At 37.9% G+C, this 17994-nt stretch overlaps 1 protein-coding gene across 3 annotated transcripts in view; it reads left to right on the top strand.

Moving 5' to 3' along the window:
* Window position 1: 1 nt before the first annotated feature.
* Window positions 2-17994, top strand: part of FAM114A2 (family with sequence similarity 114 member A2) — a 31542-nt gene continuing 13549 nt past the window's right edge. Inside the window, exons 1-8 of one of the 3 annotated variants that reach the window (XM_019750395.2) lie at window positions 2-90; window positions 4500-4744; window positions 5079-5178; window positions 5589-5681; window positions 11316-11407; window positions 12593-12727; window positions 13797-13955; window positions 14589-14712. In XM_019750395.2, coding sequence (XP_019605954.2) covers window positions 4514-4744; window positions 5079-5178; window positions 5589-5681; window positions 11316-11407; window positions 12593-12727; window positions 13797-13955; window positions 14589-14712 — 934 coding nt within the window. In that variant the 5' untranslated portion in view covers window positions 2-90; window positions 4500-4513. Of the gene's footprint in view, window positions 590-729; window positions 751-4499; window positions 4745-5078; window positions 5179-5588; window positions 5682-11315; window positions 11408-12592; window positions 12728-13796; window positions 13956-14588; window positions 14713-17994 lie in introns of those variants that run through there. The other 2 variants (XM_019750393.2, XM_019750396.2) reach the window with 2 other exon arrangements.

Raw genomic sequence — 17994 nt, 5'->3', positions numbered from 1 at the left:
CGGAAGTTCTCTCGGGCAGACGCCACCACCTCTACGGTGAAGGAGCACTTCCGGGATTGTAGGAGCAGCTCGGCGGCGGCTGTGGCGGCGGTGAGGGTGGCAGCCTGCTGGCTGCGGGGCTTCCAGGGAGGCGGCTGGCTGGGTGCGGGGTCCCGGGGCCAGACCCCGACGGCCCGGGCCGCTGGGGAGTGGATGGGGGAGGAAGCGGTCTGCGGTGGGGCGGCTGACACCTCACGGCTGGGGGCTGAGGCTGTAAAAGTGCTTTGGTTATGGAAGCGCTACGTTTGTGTGAGGCATTCTCGTTGTTGACAACTTAGGGGCGCATGTTTACACTTGATCTCCTGTTTGGGACCTGTTCTTGTATGTGGGGAGAAGTGAGAGCGCGTGTTTGTCCGTCTAGATAACATATTAGCCGTATTAATAACCTTATTAATACGAGATAGCCGTATTAATAACAATAGTAATGACATAAACAACCACCGCCACGAGTACGATCAGCAGCTGTTACCCAAGAGCAGTTCTGTGCCATTCTCTTTTCTAAGCCCCTCACGTGCATCGTGTCGTTTCATCTTCATAGGAACCTCGTCAAGTAGGTATCGCTAGCCCCATTTTACAGATGAGGAAACGGAGACGCAGATGGCAGTGAACTAACTTCCCACAATCACTGCAGTACAGACAGAGTTGGAAGAAAGTCATTTTAACTCCAGAGGCCCTGCTCTTAGTAGCTAAACTACACCGCCTTCCATTTTGGTAATTGTGGCTGGAAGTTCCCAAAGAAAATAAGGGAAAGAGTGTGTGTGTGTGTGTGTGTGTGTGTGCGCGTGCATATCTATATATCTATATATCTATATATCTATATATATTTGTTTAGTGTATACAATTTTATTTTTTAAAAATATTACTTAGCCATTTAGTTTTCTGTGTAATGGTCCAGTTCTTGGAGTCTTTCTCCTCCAGTTATAAAAATAACACACACTTATACAGGATACCTGGAAAATTTACAAAATATTAAATAGTGTAAATCGTGTACTTGTCCACGTATTTGGTATTTATTCCTTTTTTTTTTTTTGCTTTTCCTGCTAGATTAAGAATCTGTTGAGAACAGGGATGGTACAGACATTTGAACAATGACAGTAATGATAATGATGGTAATGATAATATAAATAGCCACCACCACAAAAAATTCTCTTCCCACCTAGCTCACATGTCTAGCGCGTTCTAGTTGCTCATTAAATCTTTGTTACGCAAATGAAAGAATAGAGATAACCAGTGTTTAGTATTTTAGAGTATGCCCTTCCAGTCTTTTATAAAATTATATGTTATTTATGTAGTAGGTATGCTATATATAAAATGCATACACATTACTATGAGTTGTAACTTGGAGAGAGCATAGGAGAGTAAAAAGATAGTAAAAAAAATACAAATTCAACTACACAAATGTAGATTAAACTTTGTATAAGAACTGTGTAGTCTTTCCTATTAGATAGGTTCTTGGAGTACGTGGGGCAGAAATTGTATCTTAAATTAGTTCTCAATCTCCAGAGCGTGGTATCCAGTAGGTACTCAAAAAATGTTTGCAAGTGAATGAATTAATGGATATTTCAGAGTTGGTTTGTATGTCTATGAGTAGTTATCTCTAGATTGTTTTTTTCTGAGTTTTGGGAATGTATGATGTACGTATGTCATATAACCATATGACCTATATCCATGGTATTGTATAAATCTACCTTTCTAGCCTATACCTTCACGCCATTCTTCTCCCTGCCTTATGTACTACTGCTAGTATCCATATTCCATACCGTCACACCTCAGGCCTTTGAGCTTCCCCGTGTGTTGTTTCCACACCCTTGAATTCTCTAATTGGCATCTTCATCTGTCAAAATCCTAAGTGCCCTTTAAGACAGGGGTTACAAGCTCAGATGCTTATAGGGGCTAATCAGGTAACATAAGCAGTCAAGTTGATTTTGGTGGAGATGGTGGGAAACTAGAGAACACTAGCCTGTCTAAAATAGCCCAGCAACTATTTGGCATGAGCTAGTTATTATCAAGTCAAATGTGGGCCCAGTGTTGCAAGATCTTTCAATTTTACAAGGGAATTTGAAAATCTATATTTGTAGATTAAATCTGAATTTTAGGTTTTTTAATGTTAGCAATTAATATTTTAAAATGTTTAAACACTGTGCAGATCAAATAAAACATCTGTAGGCTGGATTTGGCACTCAAAACCCCAGTTTGTGGCCACTATTTTATGCTTATTTCAGATACTTTGTCCATGAATATTATTCCGTTTCTGGCAGACTTCTTCTCTGTTCTTTCAGCATTTTGTGTATACCTCAATTATAGTGCTCCTTCCAAGCTGCCTTAGTTGTTAATATAAATTTTCTTTAGTAGTTTAGAAATGTCTTGATGTCATGGATTGGGTGTAATTCTGCACTTAGTATAGATCAGTACAAAATACATGCTTATACATACCTAAGGTCTCATTGTGTGTATCTGTGTGTATGTATAAGGTACATTTATTTCTCCCCTGGTGATTGGTTATCCTGGAAACCAGTATCTGCTCTGTAAAAACACCAATAGTATCTTAGCTTTAATTGTGGTACATCTGGAAGAAATCGAATTGGTTAACATTGCTTTTCAAAAGCTAGTCTGATATAAATTCTGCCTGATGGCTTAAATTTCATAATCTCTGAAAAATTGAGGTAGAAATGATTAATGACTAATAAGATTTTTTAAAATGACAGCCAATAAAAGGAAAAATTGATAAGATGGACCTCATTGAAATTAAAAACGTTTGCTCTGTGAAAGACCCAATGAAGAGCATAAAAAGATAAACTACAAACTGGGATAAAATATTTGCAAACCACATATCTGACAAAGGACTCGAATCTAGAATGTAAAAGGAGCTGTCAAAACTCAACAGTAAAAAAATTCAATTAGAAAATGAGCAAGAGATACAAATAGGTATTTCACTGAAGTGGATATACAGATGGCAAATGAGCACATGAAAAGATGTTCAGTATCATTAGCCATTAGAGAAATGAAACTTAAAGCCACAATGAGATATCACACACCTATCTGAATGGCTCAAATAAAAAATAACACCACCAAATGCTGCTAAGAATACAGAGAAACTTAATCACTCATTGCTGGTTGGAATGTAAAATGGTATAGCTACTTTGGAAAAGAGCATGGCAATTTCTTATAAAGTACAACAAATAAGTACCAGTGATTGTACACTTGGTCATTTATTCCAGATAAAGGAAAGTTTATGTTCCCATTAAAACTTGCACATGAGTGTTCATAGCTGTTTTATTTGTAATAGCCCAAACTGGAAACAGCTCGGGATTCTTCAACAGCTAAATAGTTAAACAAACAGATACATCCATACCAAGGAATACTATAATACTCAGCAATGAAAAAAGAGAAGCTATTGATACATACAACTTGGATGGATCGTGAGGGACTTATGCTGAGTGAAAAGAGTCGATCTCAAAGGTTACATACTCTGATTGCAGTTATCTAACATCTTTTTTTTAATATTTATTTTGCTTTCAATGGTCTTATATACTAAGTAACTTTCTCACCCCCCCACCCCTGTCTTTAGGTTCAAGCTGTTGTTTCTCAGTCTAGTTGTCTAGTTGTGTAGGACACAGCTTCCTGGCCCATGCTGGTATTATGAGCCTTGCGTTCCCCCCAGCCGAGGCAGTTGGTTGCCAGCCAGTCCTTGGTTGGCCACTCACAGCAGCTCATGGTAGCCCTTGCCGGCTGCTGGCCACCGGCCACTCCTGGCAGCACACGGTATCCCATGGCAGCCCAGCTCCAGGGAGAGCTGTTTTTCACAATCCTAGCTGTAGAGGGCACAGCTCACTGGCCCATGTAGGAATCGAACTGGCAACCTTGGCGTTAGGAGCACAGCGCTCCAACCACCTGAGCTACTGGGCTGGCCCCTAACATCTTAAAATGACAAAATTATAGAGATGGAGAACAGATCAGTGGTTGCCATGGGTTGGGAGGAGGATAGGATGCAACTCCAAAAAGGATAACTCAGGGGATCCTTGTGATTGAAGTGTTCTGTATCCTGACTGTGGTAATGGTCACAGAAACCTACACATAGGATAAATTTTCATAGAACTAACTACATGCATAACAACTGAGCGCATGGAAAACGGATGAAATCAGAATGGGGTCGGTGGATTGTATTAGGTTGGTGCAAAAGTAAATGTGATTTAAAAGGTTAAAAGTAATTGTGAAAACTGCAATTACTTTTGCACCAACCTAATATCAATATCCTGGTTGTGATATTATTACTATAGTTATACAGATTGTTACCATTGGGGAAACTGAAGTGAAGGATATATCAGATTTCTCTGTGTTATTTCTTTTATTTCTTACACCTGCGTGTGAAGCTATGCTAATCTCAAAATGAAAAGTTGAAACAAATAACATACCAAAGAGCCTATACAATAAATTTTTTTCTTGGGCTTTTATTTTACCAGGTGATGATCTAATCATGTCGGATAAAGATGATATTGAGACTCCAGTGATAACGGAAGCAACCCCCACCCTTGAAAATGGGAACTCTGAGCCAGCCAAGAATTCTGAGTGTGTTGACCAAAGTGCCAAGCCGGAGAATAAACCAGAACCTGTAGTTTCTACTCGGAAAAGACCAGAGACCAAACCTTCCAGTGACCTTGAGACTTCAGAAGTTCCCCCTGTTCAGGCATCACAGGCTGCAGACAAAGTAGAGTATCTGTTAAAAATTGAGATTAAAAAGTTAGCGTTGAAAAGAATTTGGAATCAATACCAGTTTAGGATTGTACTTATTTCTTTCTTTCATAACCACAAAACTTAATTTTCTCAGTTCTGTAAATGCTTTTATGAGTAGTTGCCTTTGCTATATGGTGCTTACATGTAGTTTACATACGTATATCAGTCAAGCAATTAGCTAAATCATATGTATTTGTTCACCCATATTTTTGGCTAATAATTAGATACCTTGTCCATATACTCTTATTTTTCTCTAATTTTTTAATTTTTCCTTTGCTTTTTGGTTTTCTGGCTACTGGGAAAAATAGGAGACTGTTTCCAAAGATGAACCCCAGACCGGATGGGGCTATTGGGGCAGCTGGGGCAAGTCCTTACTCTCTTCAGCTTCAGCTACAGTCGCCACAGTAGGTAAGGTCGTCAGGTATTTTATTAATTTTTATGTGTATTTTGCTACAGATATGTGTTAAAAGTGATTTTGTTAATAATTCAACTTCCATATTTACTCAAAGACTTTATCGTTTGAGGATGCATTAGTAATGAGAGGATGATTTATCCTGCCACTAGAGTTCACAGCATTTCCTCCTTAGAAGGTTGATATTTAGGAATTGGTAATATAAAACTATTCTTTAGTGATAATGAATCTTTTTTTTTTCTTTTGGTAAGGATGCATTCCCAAAGATTATGTATGGTCCAAATAACATGTCCTGTGGCTGTAATGAAATAAAAAATCTGTGGGTTTGATTTTTGTTTTTTCCCTCCAATTTTGGTGACTAATAGCAAATAATATTCAAATATAAAAATGTTATTTTTCTCATTAGGACAAGGTATTTCAAATGTCATTGAGAAGGCAGAGACTTCCCTTGGAATCCCTAGTCCTACTGAAATTTCAACGGAAGTCCAACATGCAACAGGTTAGTATATGGAAACATTAAGACCTAGAATTATGGACCAAATGGAAAGGGTGAGTTCATTTTTCAGTAGATATTTATTGAATGTGTGATACTCAGGGCATGATGGGACTGGTGAGAAAGGAAGTTTAGAATCTTTGGCTGACAGAGGTCTGTGTCCTTTAAACACTCATGTATCTCTCCATTTTTCTCATTTATGAAATGGGATGATATTTTATATCTCAAATGACTATTATAAACATTAAATAAATAAGACCATGAACGTAGCATGTAAAAATTGCCTATCATTTTGCTTGGCATGATTGCGTAAGAGTCCAGTAAGAGTTAGATGAATTTGAATCTGTCATGGTAAGAAAAACTATTTTAATGTGTTAGTTTTGGGAGTGTATTTTTTTTGTATTTGGATTTTTATGAAAGTGAAGTTTAATTCTGGAGACCTGCCTTGATCTAGTAGAAACCTACTCTCACTTAAGCCATAAAGGACAGAGCTATAATAAGGGATCAAGAGAGCCTGGACCACAAAATAGAAAGCTTTTCAGGGCCTGAGTTTGCTTTCTCCATCTTTCAGGGGCTTTATTGTCTCCCACTCTTGCTTCTCTCTGCTCATCTGCATCATTTTTCTCTTGAATCAGGCTGACTTGGAGTCTCTGCTTCTTGCCCACTGCTCCAGCTTTATATCGAGTTCTAGTATAAGAACCCATCAGAGACTATTTGGTGTCGGTTATTTCCACTTTTAAATTCCCCAGAGAGAGAATTATATCAGCCTAAACTTGGGTCAGCTATGGCCAGGAGACAAGATGACATTATGTAACATGACTGTAAAGGACCATATGAATGAGTTGGGAACATTCTTCTTAGTGATAGCTGCATCAGACTACTTTGGCTGCAAGTAACAGAGCATGTGACTAAAAGTGAGTTTATTCTTCTCACTTAGAGGAACTCCAGAAGGAGACGGTTCCAGAGTTAGTTTAGTGGCTCATTGATGTCAGAGTTCTGTGTTGGCTTCACTGCAGTCTTCTTAGTCGTCTCTTGATGGTGGCCAAATAATTCTGCAGCTCCAAGTATAGTGTTTTACAAGTGATGCAGCTGTGCTCAAAGTCAGGAATTAAGTGGATGGGAAGTGTCATTTCTCCCCAGGTATCTCTCACCCTTTAAAGTGAGGAAAAGTTTTCCCAGCAGCCCCCCGCAGATCTCTCAAATTTCATTGTTAGAGCGAGGTTTTTTTCATGCTATAGCAGCAAGAGATGCTGGGAGAGTGAATTTGGGGCATTATGATAAACCTCTTTATCAGGAAGTGGGTTTAGCAGGCAAGGAAAAAGGGATTAGAAGTGGCTTTGAATAGGTAAACAGCAGTGTCTCCCCCAAGACCTAAAAGATGTCTACCACACAAGCCATATTTTAAGAAGGGCATTGAAAAACTGGAGTGAATCCTGAAAAGAGTCAGCTAGATAGTGAAATACCAAGAATTAATGTTTTACAAAGGAAAGTTGAAGGCATCATGGGTATTAAATCTGGAAATCTGGGAAAAGGAGATTGGGAGAATATGTTGGTTCTTTTCAGGTCTCTGCAAACCACCATGGAGAAGAAGGCGTAGGTTTATTTGTGGTTCATGAGGAGAGAACATTGCAAGTTACATGCACTTAGATTTTAGTTTAATACAGAGTTTTGAAAGGGTTAAAAGTTAATAAAGAGAACTTTCCAAAATTGGATTGGAAAGCCTTATGATAATAAACTCCTTCCATCTTCTAAAGTTCCTGAGGAGGGGGGTTAATTCTTCTGCCAAGGATGTTGTAGCTGGGATGTGTCTTTTCAGAACTTTGAAGTCAGCAAGAGGCTACCAGCAATGGAAATCATTTTCAGTCATCTCTTAGGGATGGGGCAGGGGTGGGGTGTTTGATCCAAAGACTGTGTTTGAACGTGCTTGATAGTGACAGGAAAGACCAGTAATTGAGGGAATAAGAAGAAATAAATGGTGTGAACCAAGATTCAGGCGGGTACTACACAGAAGTATTGGTTGAGGCTGTACCCTTCAAGTGTCTTTATGCTTTTAAGCCCCCCAGTCCTTTGCTATTTGTAAACCTGGGGGAAAATGCCAAATGCTTACATCGGGGGTGGAGGAATAAAGCATGTTTTATGCTTGCATTTGCATCAAATGCTCATTTCCTTATTAGTGTTGTTAAGCATTTTCTCTGGCTTCAGACATCAGATATAATAGGAAGATTATTTTTCTAAACTCCCTCCACAGATTAATTCATTCAACAAAAATTTATTGAGTGGCTATTCAGTGGCAGGCACTGTTCTAAGTGCTGGGGAGATATCAGTGAACAAACAAGATCTATACCTCAATGCTAAAGTGAAATGAAGAAAAATAAGGTGAGGGGAAGAGTGCCTGTTGGGCAAAGCACTGTGCTTGGTGTTGCGAGAATTTGGAATGAGTTAGACATAGAACCTACCCTCTCTTTTGAATCTAATGGATAAACCCATTATTGAAAGAACTAACCAGAGCACAAATCAGGTGAAGTCAAATGTTATGGTGGAGGTTCAAGCAAAGGACTGTGGTAACTTTGAGCAATTAATTTATGTTTTCATGAAGGAAAATATTTTTTTGAGTTAGATCTTGAGAATGGGTATGGTTTTGACAAAAGGAAAAGCTGTGGTGCAGGGATTTTGAGGTTAAGGTTAATAGGATGAACTAAAACAAAGTGAGAGGGCGTGAGGGTGTTTAAGGAAGAGAGATTTCTGTAGTGATAAAGGGAGAGATACGCCTGTGGGTTACATGTCATTGAGATTTTTGTTTTCAAAGCAAAAACCACTTTATTTATTTTTTTTTTGTTTGGAAAATAATAATGCTCATTATAGGAAAACTTAGTCAAAAAATAGAAAGCTATAAATAAGTAAGTGAGAAATCTTCCTATTCCATCCAGAAATAATATTTTGGTATATATTATTCCATATTTTTCTGTGACTCTGACCATACATATTTAGAAAACGAATTGTACTTTCTATTTTTTTGTAACCTACCTTTGTTTAAAACCTATCACATTCTATGTCAGTAATATGCCTACATCATCATTTTTAATGGCTGTAGGGAATTCCATTCATGTAGGTATATTGTAAATATATTTAAATATTTTAAATATATGTTTAGTTAATCACTTTTTTTAAGCATCATGAACAATGTTATACTTAACATTCTTATGCCTATGTCTTTGTGAAATTATTTCTTTAATAGAAAATCCTAAACATGGAATTGCTGAGTTAGGGGGTACTCACAGATACAACTTGCCAAATTACTGTCTAAACAACATTCTTTGAAGAGAGAAAAAGGAAGACCTGTCTCCCATTTCTACTCCATGAGTGTTAAAATGTGTGTAGGGGAGATGTGTTTTATGTTTATCCACAGAAGTACCATTTCTGATGCTCACCATTCTTTTGTGTAGATCTAAGTTTTCCGCTGATACAATTTTCCTTCAGCTTTAAGAATTTCCTTTAATATTTTTTGTTAGTTCAGATTTGGTGACAGTGAATTCTCTCAGATTTTGTTTGTTTGGAAATGTTTTTATTTTCATTTTTGAAGATATTTTTTTGGATATAGAATTCCAGAATGACAAATTTCTCCCCCTTTTATTACTTTAAGAATTTTATCCCTTTGTGTTCTGGGTTGGATTCTTTCTGTTGGGAACTGTCTGCTTTTACAATTTCTTGTTGTTACTGCTCTTCAGAAGTTTTGATTCTGATGTAGTCTTCCTTGTGTTTTTTATACTGGAGATTCATTGGACTTCATGGGTTTAATCAAATATGAAAATGTTCAGCTATTGTTTCTTCATATAGTTTTTCTGTCTTCCCCCCTTTCCCCCCTGGTATTCCAGTTACACGTGTCTTAAACAGCTTGGTGGTGTCCCATAGTCACTGAGGTTTGGTGCATTTTTAAGCCTATTTTCTCTGTGCTTCAGTTTAGATAGTTTTTATTGTTGTATCTTCAAGTTCACTGGTCTTTTCTTCTGCTGTGCCTTATCCTGTTAAGTCCATTCAATGACTTTTTAATATCAGATATTGTATTTTTCAACTCTAGAAATTCCATTTGTTTCTTTTTCATATCTTACATTTCTCACCTACCTATGCACGTATTTTAGTGTCCTGTCTGCTAATTCTATCAATCATCTTTGTTACTTGAATCTGTTTCTATTGACCAATTTTTTTCTTGGTTATAGGTCACATTTTTCATTTCTTTACTTGGATGCTGGACATTAAGAACATTACACTGTTGAGTGGATATTGTTGTCTATTAAAGATCGTGAGTTTTGTTCGGCAGACAATTAAGATATTGGTAGCTTAGATTGATCCTTTTAAGGCTTATTTTTAAGCGTCATTAGGGTGAATCTAGAAGAGCCTTTACTCTCAAGTGCTAGTTTAGCCCTACTACTAAGGCCTCTGACCCTTCTAAAGTTTCCACCTAATTCCCAGGTGTTTAACTAGGTTTCTCTACTTGACTGGTCTGAAGTCAAATGTCTTTCAGCCTAGCATGAGCTTTGGGCATTGTTTAGTTTACAGCTCCATGGTAGTTCTTTGTCCAGTATCATCTCCCAGTGCATGAGCAGTTTAGTAATAAGCCAAAGACTCAAGGGCACTTCCATGTAGATACCTGGAACTCGTTACCTCTGTAGCTCCCTCCTCTCTAGTACTCTTACCTGCAACTTCCAGGTGCTTCATCCTTCCTGGACTCCGGTCTCTTGTCTCTTCCACTCAGTAAACTGCCATGCTCTGCTTGTGCTGTGGCTGGAAAGCCAAGCCAATCATAGGGTTCCCTTTATTTGTTTCTCTTCTCTCCTGGATCATAGTCCTGTGCTATCTGTTGTCCAATGCCTGAAGGCAGTTGTTTCTTATATTTTGTCCAGTTTTTCTAGATGCTATGGTGGAAGGGTAAGTCCAATACCATTTAATTCATCATAGCTGGAAGTAGAAGTCCTTCCAATAATAATTAATTATTTGTTGATCTCCTATGAGAGATTTCTTTGTTGATCTCCCATAAGAGATTTCAAAGTTAATAAAATAGAACAGACTTTTTTCGATGAAACATACTCATCTTTGTAATGCATGTCTGATTCCTACGAATAAGCGTAATTTTTTAAGGATAAAATTGAAAATAGGCTGGATTTTAAAGTCAGGTTTATTGAGGTATAATTTACATACAGTAAAGTTTACACTTTTCAGGTAAATATAGTTTTACATGTTTTGACAAATACACAGTCCTATTTACATTGTGTAATCACAGTCCATTGTGATTATACAAATAGAGACTATTTCCAGTATCTACTATATAGACAATCAAGATACAAAAATATTTTCATTATCCCTCCAAAAGTCTCTTCATGCCCCTTTGTAGTTACTCCCCTTTACCTACTCTCAGTTCTTGACCGTATACTTTGTCCAGAAGATCATGGAAATGGAATCATATAGTATATGTATAGTCTGTTTTAATATATATCAGTAGTTTGTTCAACAGTTTAAAATAAAAAGAGCTAAGGCTTTGTGTGTGGGAAGCATGGTCTCATTTTTTAAAAATTCACATAGATGTTAATAATGCAAAGTTATTTATGGACCATCTCTTCATGTTTACACTTCCCCTCCCTCCTGTAGGAGAGACAAATGCCAAAGAGAATGAAAACTCCTCCCCGATGACTGGACCGTTTGGTGTATTCTCAACCATCTCTACTGCTGTTCATAGCACAGTGAGTAAAATGTCTAAGGTGGCCTGTTCCCTTCCATGATTATTATGGTTTTTTGTCTCTTTCTCTCTTTTCTTTGAAAAGCCATGGAGACTGATGACTCTTATGGCAGTCCAGATCACTGAAGATCAATCACTTTAATCTTAGGAGTAGAGTGAGAGCTACTTGAAAACTTTCTTTAAAGAAGTGAAGGAGGGAACAGGAGGTGAAGAGTAACAGAGGCAGTGTACATAATATTTTATGGACTAGGAGTTCTTAGTTTGGTGACTCTAGAAAACTTTTGCTTTATAAAAATATTTTTCTCATAATTTCATTTTTTAGGCAAAGGGGAAATATGATATAAATGATAGATGCTTGTAAAACTGGATGATTAGAAACATTTTAAAAAGTGTTATACAAAGCTTAATACATTTCCTATATGAGGATAGATAGCTAGTACTTTTAACTTTTTTATTGTAGTATAACATATACACAGAAAAGTAAAATCCTAAGTGCTCAGTTTGAATTTTCACATTGTGAACACATTCAGACTAAGAAACAACCTGATGGTACATCAGATGTCTCCCCGTGCCATCTCCCAGTCATCTGTGCCTCCGCTTCTTGCCTACCAAGATAGTCACCATCCTGACTTCTACCATCATAGATTAACTTCACCTGCTGTTGAACTTTATATAAATGCACTCATACAGAATGTACTCTCTTGTGTCTAGCTTCTTTCACTCAACATTATGTTTTTATGATTTATCCATGGTGAAATTTGTGTGGTGTATTCCTTTTTATTTTTTTCTGTATTCCATTGCATGACTGTGTCAATTTAAAATAGGTAAATGCATTCCACAGTTTGTAAGTGCTGGGGTAGTTTGCAGTTTTGAGCTTTTACAAATAGTGCTGCTATGAGCATTCTTGTACATCTTCTGATGAAACCTCAGTACAAATTCCTGTTGAGTATGTGACCATGTGTGGAGTTGCTGGATTGTAAGATATTCCTAGGTTCATTCAGCTGTCGTAGATACTGACAGTTTTCCAAAGTGGTTATACCAGTTTACATGCTCACAAGCAGTGTGTAATTGTTTCAGTTGCTGCACATTCTTGCCAGTGCTTGGTATTATAAGCCACTATTTTGTATAATCAAAACATGCAGGTGTCTTTTTTCAATATTACTGTAATGAGGTTGCATGTGTTTCCTAGGGAAAGAGCGTTATCAGTGGGGGTTTGGATGCCTTAGAATTCATTGGGAAAAAGACAATGGATGTAATAGCAGAAGGGGATCCTGGATTTAAAAGAACCAAGGGTCTGATGAACCGGAATTCTACGCTGTCACAGGTACTGTTTATCTTTTCCTGTTTACTTCCTATTTCTGGTTTGATCTTTATTTTTGCCTGTTGTAACTTTGGACCTTGTTATTATTTCCTTTTGAACATTTTTAAATGATTTCCCCCTGCTTTCTTCTGCCTCCCCTTCCCACTCCGGTTCAAGCCATTGTTTCTCAGTCTAGTTGTGTAGGACACAGCTCCCTGGCCCATTCTGGTATTATGAGCCTTGCGCTCCCCCGTCTGAGGCAGTTGGTCACCAGTTGTGGGTCGGCCGCTCACAGCAGGTCAGGGCAGCTCTCGCCAGCTGCCAGCCACTCACGCTGGCTGCCGGCCACTCACCCTGGCCACCGGCTGCTCATGGCAGCACACGGCAGCACACAGCAGCCCATAGCAGCATACGGCAGCTCACGATGGTTGCCGGCCACTCACACTGGTTGCTGGCTGCTCATGGCGGCACATGGTAGTCCACAGCAGCACACGGTAGCCCATGGCAGCACACAGCAGCTCACGCCAACCTCCTGCTCTTTTCGGAAGCCCAGCTCCAGGGAGAGCTTTGTTCACAATCTTAGCTGTAGAGGGCGCAGCTCACTGGCCCATGTGGGAATCGAACTGACGACCTCGGTGATAGGAGCACAGCGCTCCAACCACCTGAGCCACCGGGCCGGCCCAAATGATTTTTTTAACCAAGGGGTTTTTTGAGGGGTATGGGGTAGGGGAGGAGCAGTGAGAGCTCTAATATTTATAAAAATGCCAGTTCTTTTTTCTCTCTGTTTTCATTTCTGCAGGAGCCTCCTGTAAGTACAGGACAAGATGCCAAGCCCCTTCAGAGTTGTTTATTAGATTGATGTTTAAACAACTTTCAGTTCCTTGTGTGTTATTTACCCTGTCTAGGATCAAAATATGTCTGATCGTTTTTTTCCTGAGGCTCCTGAGCCTATCACATTTGAATTGCAATGCCAAGAATTAAACGGCAAAGCTCTGTACTGTTATCCATCTCAGCTTTGCTTCCCTCAACTTTCAAAATTCACCCTTGAGCTCTCATTACTTGCTGCAGTGTAATGCCTCCATCTCTTTTTCAGGTTTTACGAGAGGCGAAGGAGAAAGAAGAGCAGTGGACCTCCAATGAGGTCACCATGGAAAGGGACAAGAAAAATCATTATGGACTACTCTTTGATGAATTTCAAGGCCTTTCACATCTAGAAGCTCTGGAGATGCTTTCCCGAGAAAGTGAAATAAAGGTGATTCCAAAAAAAAAAAATTTCAACTGGAACAGTCTGTAAGCAAAGGAATGCTGCCTACTTTCTTTTCTTTTTGTACAGTTGAAAGGTGAAATGCATTTCAGATGAAGGTGTGAGACTCTGAAAATACTATGCCAAAACAAACAAACAGAGAAACTAATGTTTGAACTAATTGGTAGAAATAGAATGAGACAGGTGTTACTTCTCTAAATTTAAACACAAAAGGAGCAAGTAACAAAGAGAGCCTAATAGCACATTTGTTATTTTTTCTTCACCTTGGTATTTTTTTATTAGTAGTTTCTTTGGCTTAACCTGCCAATTTAGATACAGTTACCTGTTAGCTTTTAATAGATTCAAGACTACTTCATTTCCCCCTTAATTTCTAAGCTGTTGTTAAGCGCTAATAATTTCCAGACATTTCTGGCTCGTATTATTTTTAGATGTAAAAATTCTACCTTTCTGTAATGAGCAACCTGTTGTGTTAAGGTTCTTAAGAGTAGCTTGTGTTGGCTGGTGAGCTCGTAATTTTGTTTTTAATTGGATCTATATAGCCTTTCTCCATGTGAGAATGTTTTTTGTTTTCTTTTATACTCCCACAACTTCTAAAAATTATTTTATATTATATTGATATAGGTGAAATCCATCCTTAATTCTCTAAGTGGAGAAGAATTAGAGACTCTAAAACTTGAATTGGAGCAACTGAAAGAAGCATTTTCACTAGCAGAGTTCTGTGAGGAAGAGGAAGAAGAGGCAAAAGGTAATATGACAACCCAGCATCTGAGTGGGAAGATGTAGTGTGTTTATACGCAGTGTATTGCCCTTTAAATTATTTTCTCTCCAAATACACTAGCCTGATTTTACTTTTTTCATTGAGGATGTTCATGCACAATTCTCTGTGGCCTTCCACCTAACTAGGTGTGAACAGTTGGCCTTATGTGCATGTCTTCTCTCCCGTCCCCCACTCTCTTTGTGGCTTGTCAAAGTCTAATCTTGCAACCTCCATCTCTGCCTGCTGTTTCAGTTAGAGAGCAGCCCTTGACAGATTCCTGCCTCTGTCTGGCTGGTCATCCCTGTGAGCTTCTGTAACCCTGGATACTGCTCCCATGCCTCTCTGGCTCCGGTGACCCCATCCTCATCTTGTATTGAAGCAAGCAGGGTGGCAGTTATCCAAAATGTGGGTGATAGGTGATCTTTCTTCATTTTCAAAACTTTTTTTAATGCCATGTTTTTAATATCTGCATCCCTCAGAAAATGTAAGTAGTAACTACTCATTTTTGCAAAGTTATCAGGAATGAGGTAGTTCACATGAAGCTTAATTTCTGAATAATAACTGGATCTTAAGCTGTGAGTTATTTTATGTTAACATTTTAACAGAAATATTTCTAATATAAACACACTAACTGGAATTTTTTTTTTTTTAGTAGAACATAGTGAATACAGCTTTGCTTTTTTTTTTTTTGATGAAACAGTCAGTTGTAAACATTAAAAGTGAATTGAAAAATTTTGTCAAAGTCCATCAAGATATAGATCGTGTTTCCCTGAAAATAAGACCTAGCTGGACAGTAAGCTCTAATGTGTCTTTTGGAGCAAAAATTAATGTAAGACGCGGTGTTATGTTATGTTGTGTTATGTTATAAACTGGGTCTTATAGTAAAATAAGACTGAGTCTTACATTAATTTTTGCTCCAAAAGATGCACTAGAGCTGATTGTCCGGCTAGGTCTTATTTTCTGGGAAACACCGTAGGAACAATCACCCATGTGGTACATTAAATCAGTGGTTTGAAAAATGTGGTCTGCAGATCCTTTGAAAAGGCTATTAAAATAGTTCTCCCTTTTTCAACTATATATCTTTGTGAGCTTGGATTTTCTTCATGTACTTAAACAAAACAACGTGTCATAACAGATAGAATGTAAAAACAGATAAAATCATCCAGCTGTCTTTAAGCTAGGCATTAACGAGTTTTGCAAAGATCTAAAACAATGGCACTCGTATCACTAATATTTTTCATTTTTGGAAACTACTGTGGTTTTTTTTAAACGTATGTTATTTATGTTTAGTGGGTTTATTGTTATTTTTAATGAATTAATAAATACCTCAAACATTTCAGTTTTAATTTTTAATGTAAAATTGGTTGATATATAACTTACATTACAAAAAGACTCCTTGGGGTTCTCAAAAAGTTTCAAGAGTGTAAAGGGATCTTGAGACCAAAATGTTCGAGAACTGCTAGATTAAGTTATCCTAAACTGTTGTACTTTTAGAAATGTCTCTTTTTACAGTTGTGCATCTTTATTTCCTTTTGTGCATTTATCTGCCCATTTTGAAATTCTCTTCACTGTCATTGAGCTTGCTTCCCATATTCTCTGCATCTTATTTTCTATTTCTAACCTGCTATGGGTGGAAAACCAGATAACTCATCTTATTTAAATTGAGTGCTCTGAATGAGAATCGGCGAGTCTTTCTTGTGAGAGAAGAAAGTAAAGTTGAATATGGATTCTGGACTGAGCTGGATTTTTCTGTTTTGTTCTCATTTGTGTTCTGCACTGTGATCTAAGAAGTCAAATTGGCTGGTTATATAACATCTTGCTAAATGACATCTTAACTCTATATAAAGAGTCCTGAGATGAAATGATTCTTGAATGTTAAGTTTTTAAAGCTGTCTTGAGGTATTGAGAAGGCAGTGTAGCATGGTGGATAAAAGGATGGATTTTGGAGTTAGACCTGGGTTCAGAATCGGATCTGCCTGCCATTTACTAAGCCATGCTTCCTACGTTGGGAAGTTAACACTGAGCTTCTGTTTCCTTAACTATGAGAAGAGCATGCTAATTCCTCTCAGGTGGTTTTAGGGACTAAATGAAATAATACATGTAATTTGTGGCACACACTAAGCACTCAACTATTATTTTCATTATTAGAATGGTGAAAGTAAATAGATAAAGATCCGCATTTTAACAAATGAAGAAACAAAAACTCATAGACACAGACAATAGTTTAGTGGTCACCAGAGGGCAAGTGGGGAGGAGGGTGGTAGATGAGGGTAAAAGGGATCCAATATATGGTGATGGAAGGAGAACTGACTCTGGGTGGTGAACACACAATGTGATATATAGATGATGTATTACAGAATTGTACACCTAAAAGCACATGTAACTTTACTAGCAATTGGCATCCCAATAAACTTTAATTAAAAAAAAAAGTCTCACTTAGCAGGAAATCCATAAATTAGTTTTGATTTGCTTAAGTTGCTCTGTTGTTCCTAACCACGCCCTGGTGTGACAATCCCCAGTTATTTATAAACTTAATTTAACTTATTTGTACATAATGCCATTAACAGTATTTGTTCAATTTAGTCAACATCTGGCTTTGGATAGTAATCAAAAATCCTGATCTTTAAATTCTATTCAGAAGATTCTAAGGGAGATTCTAAACACATGGATTAGTGTCTGTGATATTTCTCTCTGCTGTTTGCCAGAGATCAGGACTCTGCAAATACAGCACTGGAGTGCTGCATGCCCCCCTTCCTAACAGCCCTCCACAGTGATTTCGGTTGAGAATGCAATACTGACCTTGGTATTTAATTATATCTCAAGAATCTTGGTGAAAAAAAATGTGGTGGTACCGTAGCAAAGGGGAGAGAAAAACCACAGAACCTGGTTCTGGTGACATTGGTCATCTTCATTTTCTAGCAGCATCCTTAGCCCTTGCTCCTCTGTGTGGTCCCTTTGCTTTGGAAGGAGACTTCCTGGTTGGGGAGATGCCAGGCTCTCTACTGAGTCCCTCCAAGGCACCAGCCATGTCTCCTTTCCATCCTCACACACTTTTATGCAGCAACTACTTTTATACTCAGGTCTGTGGGGAATACATGACAGCAATTTCCACACATGTTTCGGTCAACCTTTAGCAGTAAGAGTTTTTGAGCACTTAGGCCTAGTTTATCTATATTTGAATATTTGTAAATTATACACATTCACTACTATAATAATACTTACTTTATAAAATATACCGTAAAATAGAATTTTTTAAAGAATGAGATAAAT

The sequence above is a fragment of the Rhinolophus sinicus genome, linkage group LG10 (genome assembly GCF_036562045.2).
Source record: "Rhinolophus sinicus isolate RSC01 linkage group LG10, ASM3656204v1, whole genome shotgun sequence".
Classification (NCBI taxonomy): domain Eukaryota; kingdom Metazoa; phylum Chordata; class Mammalia; order Chiroptera; family Rhinolophidae; genus Rhinolophus; species Rhinolophus sinicus.
This window is presented reverse-complemented; position numbering and strand designations above follow the sequence as displayed.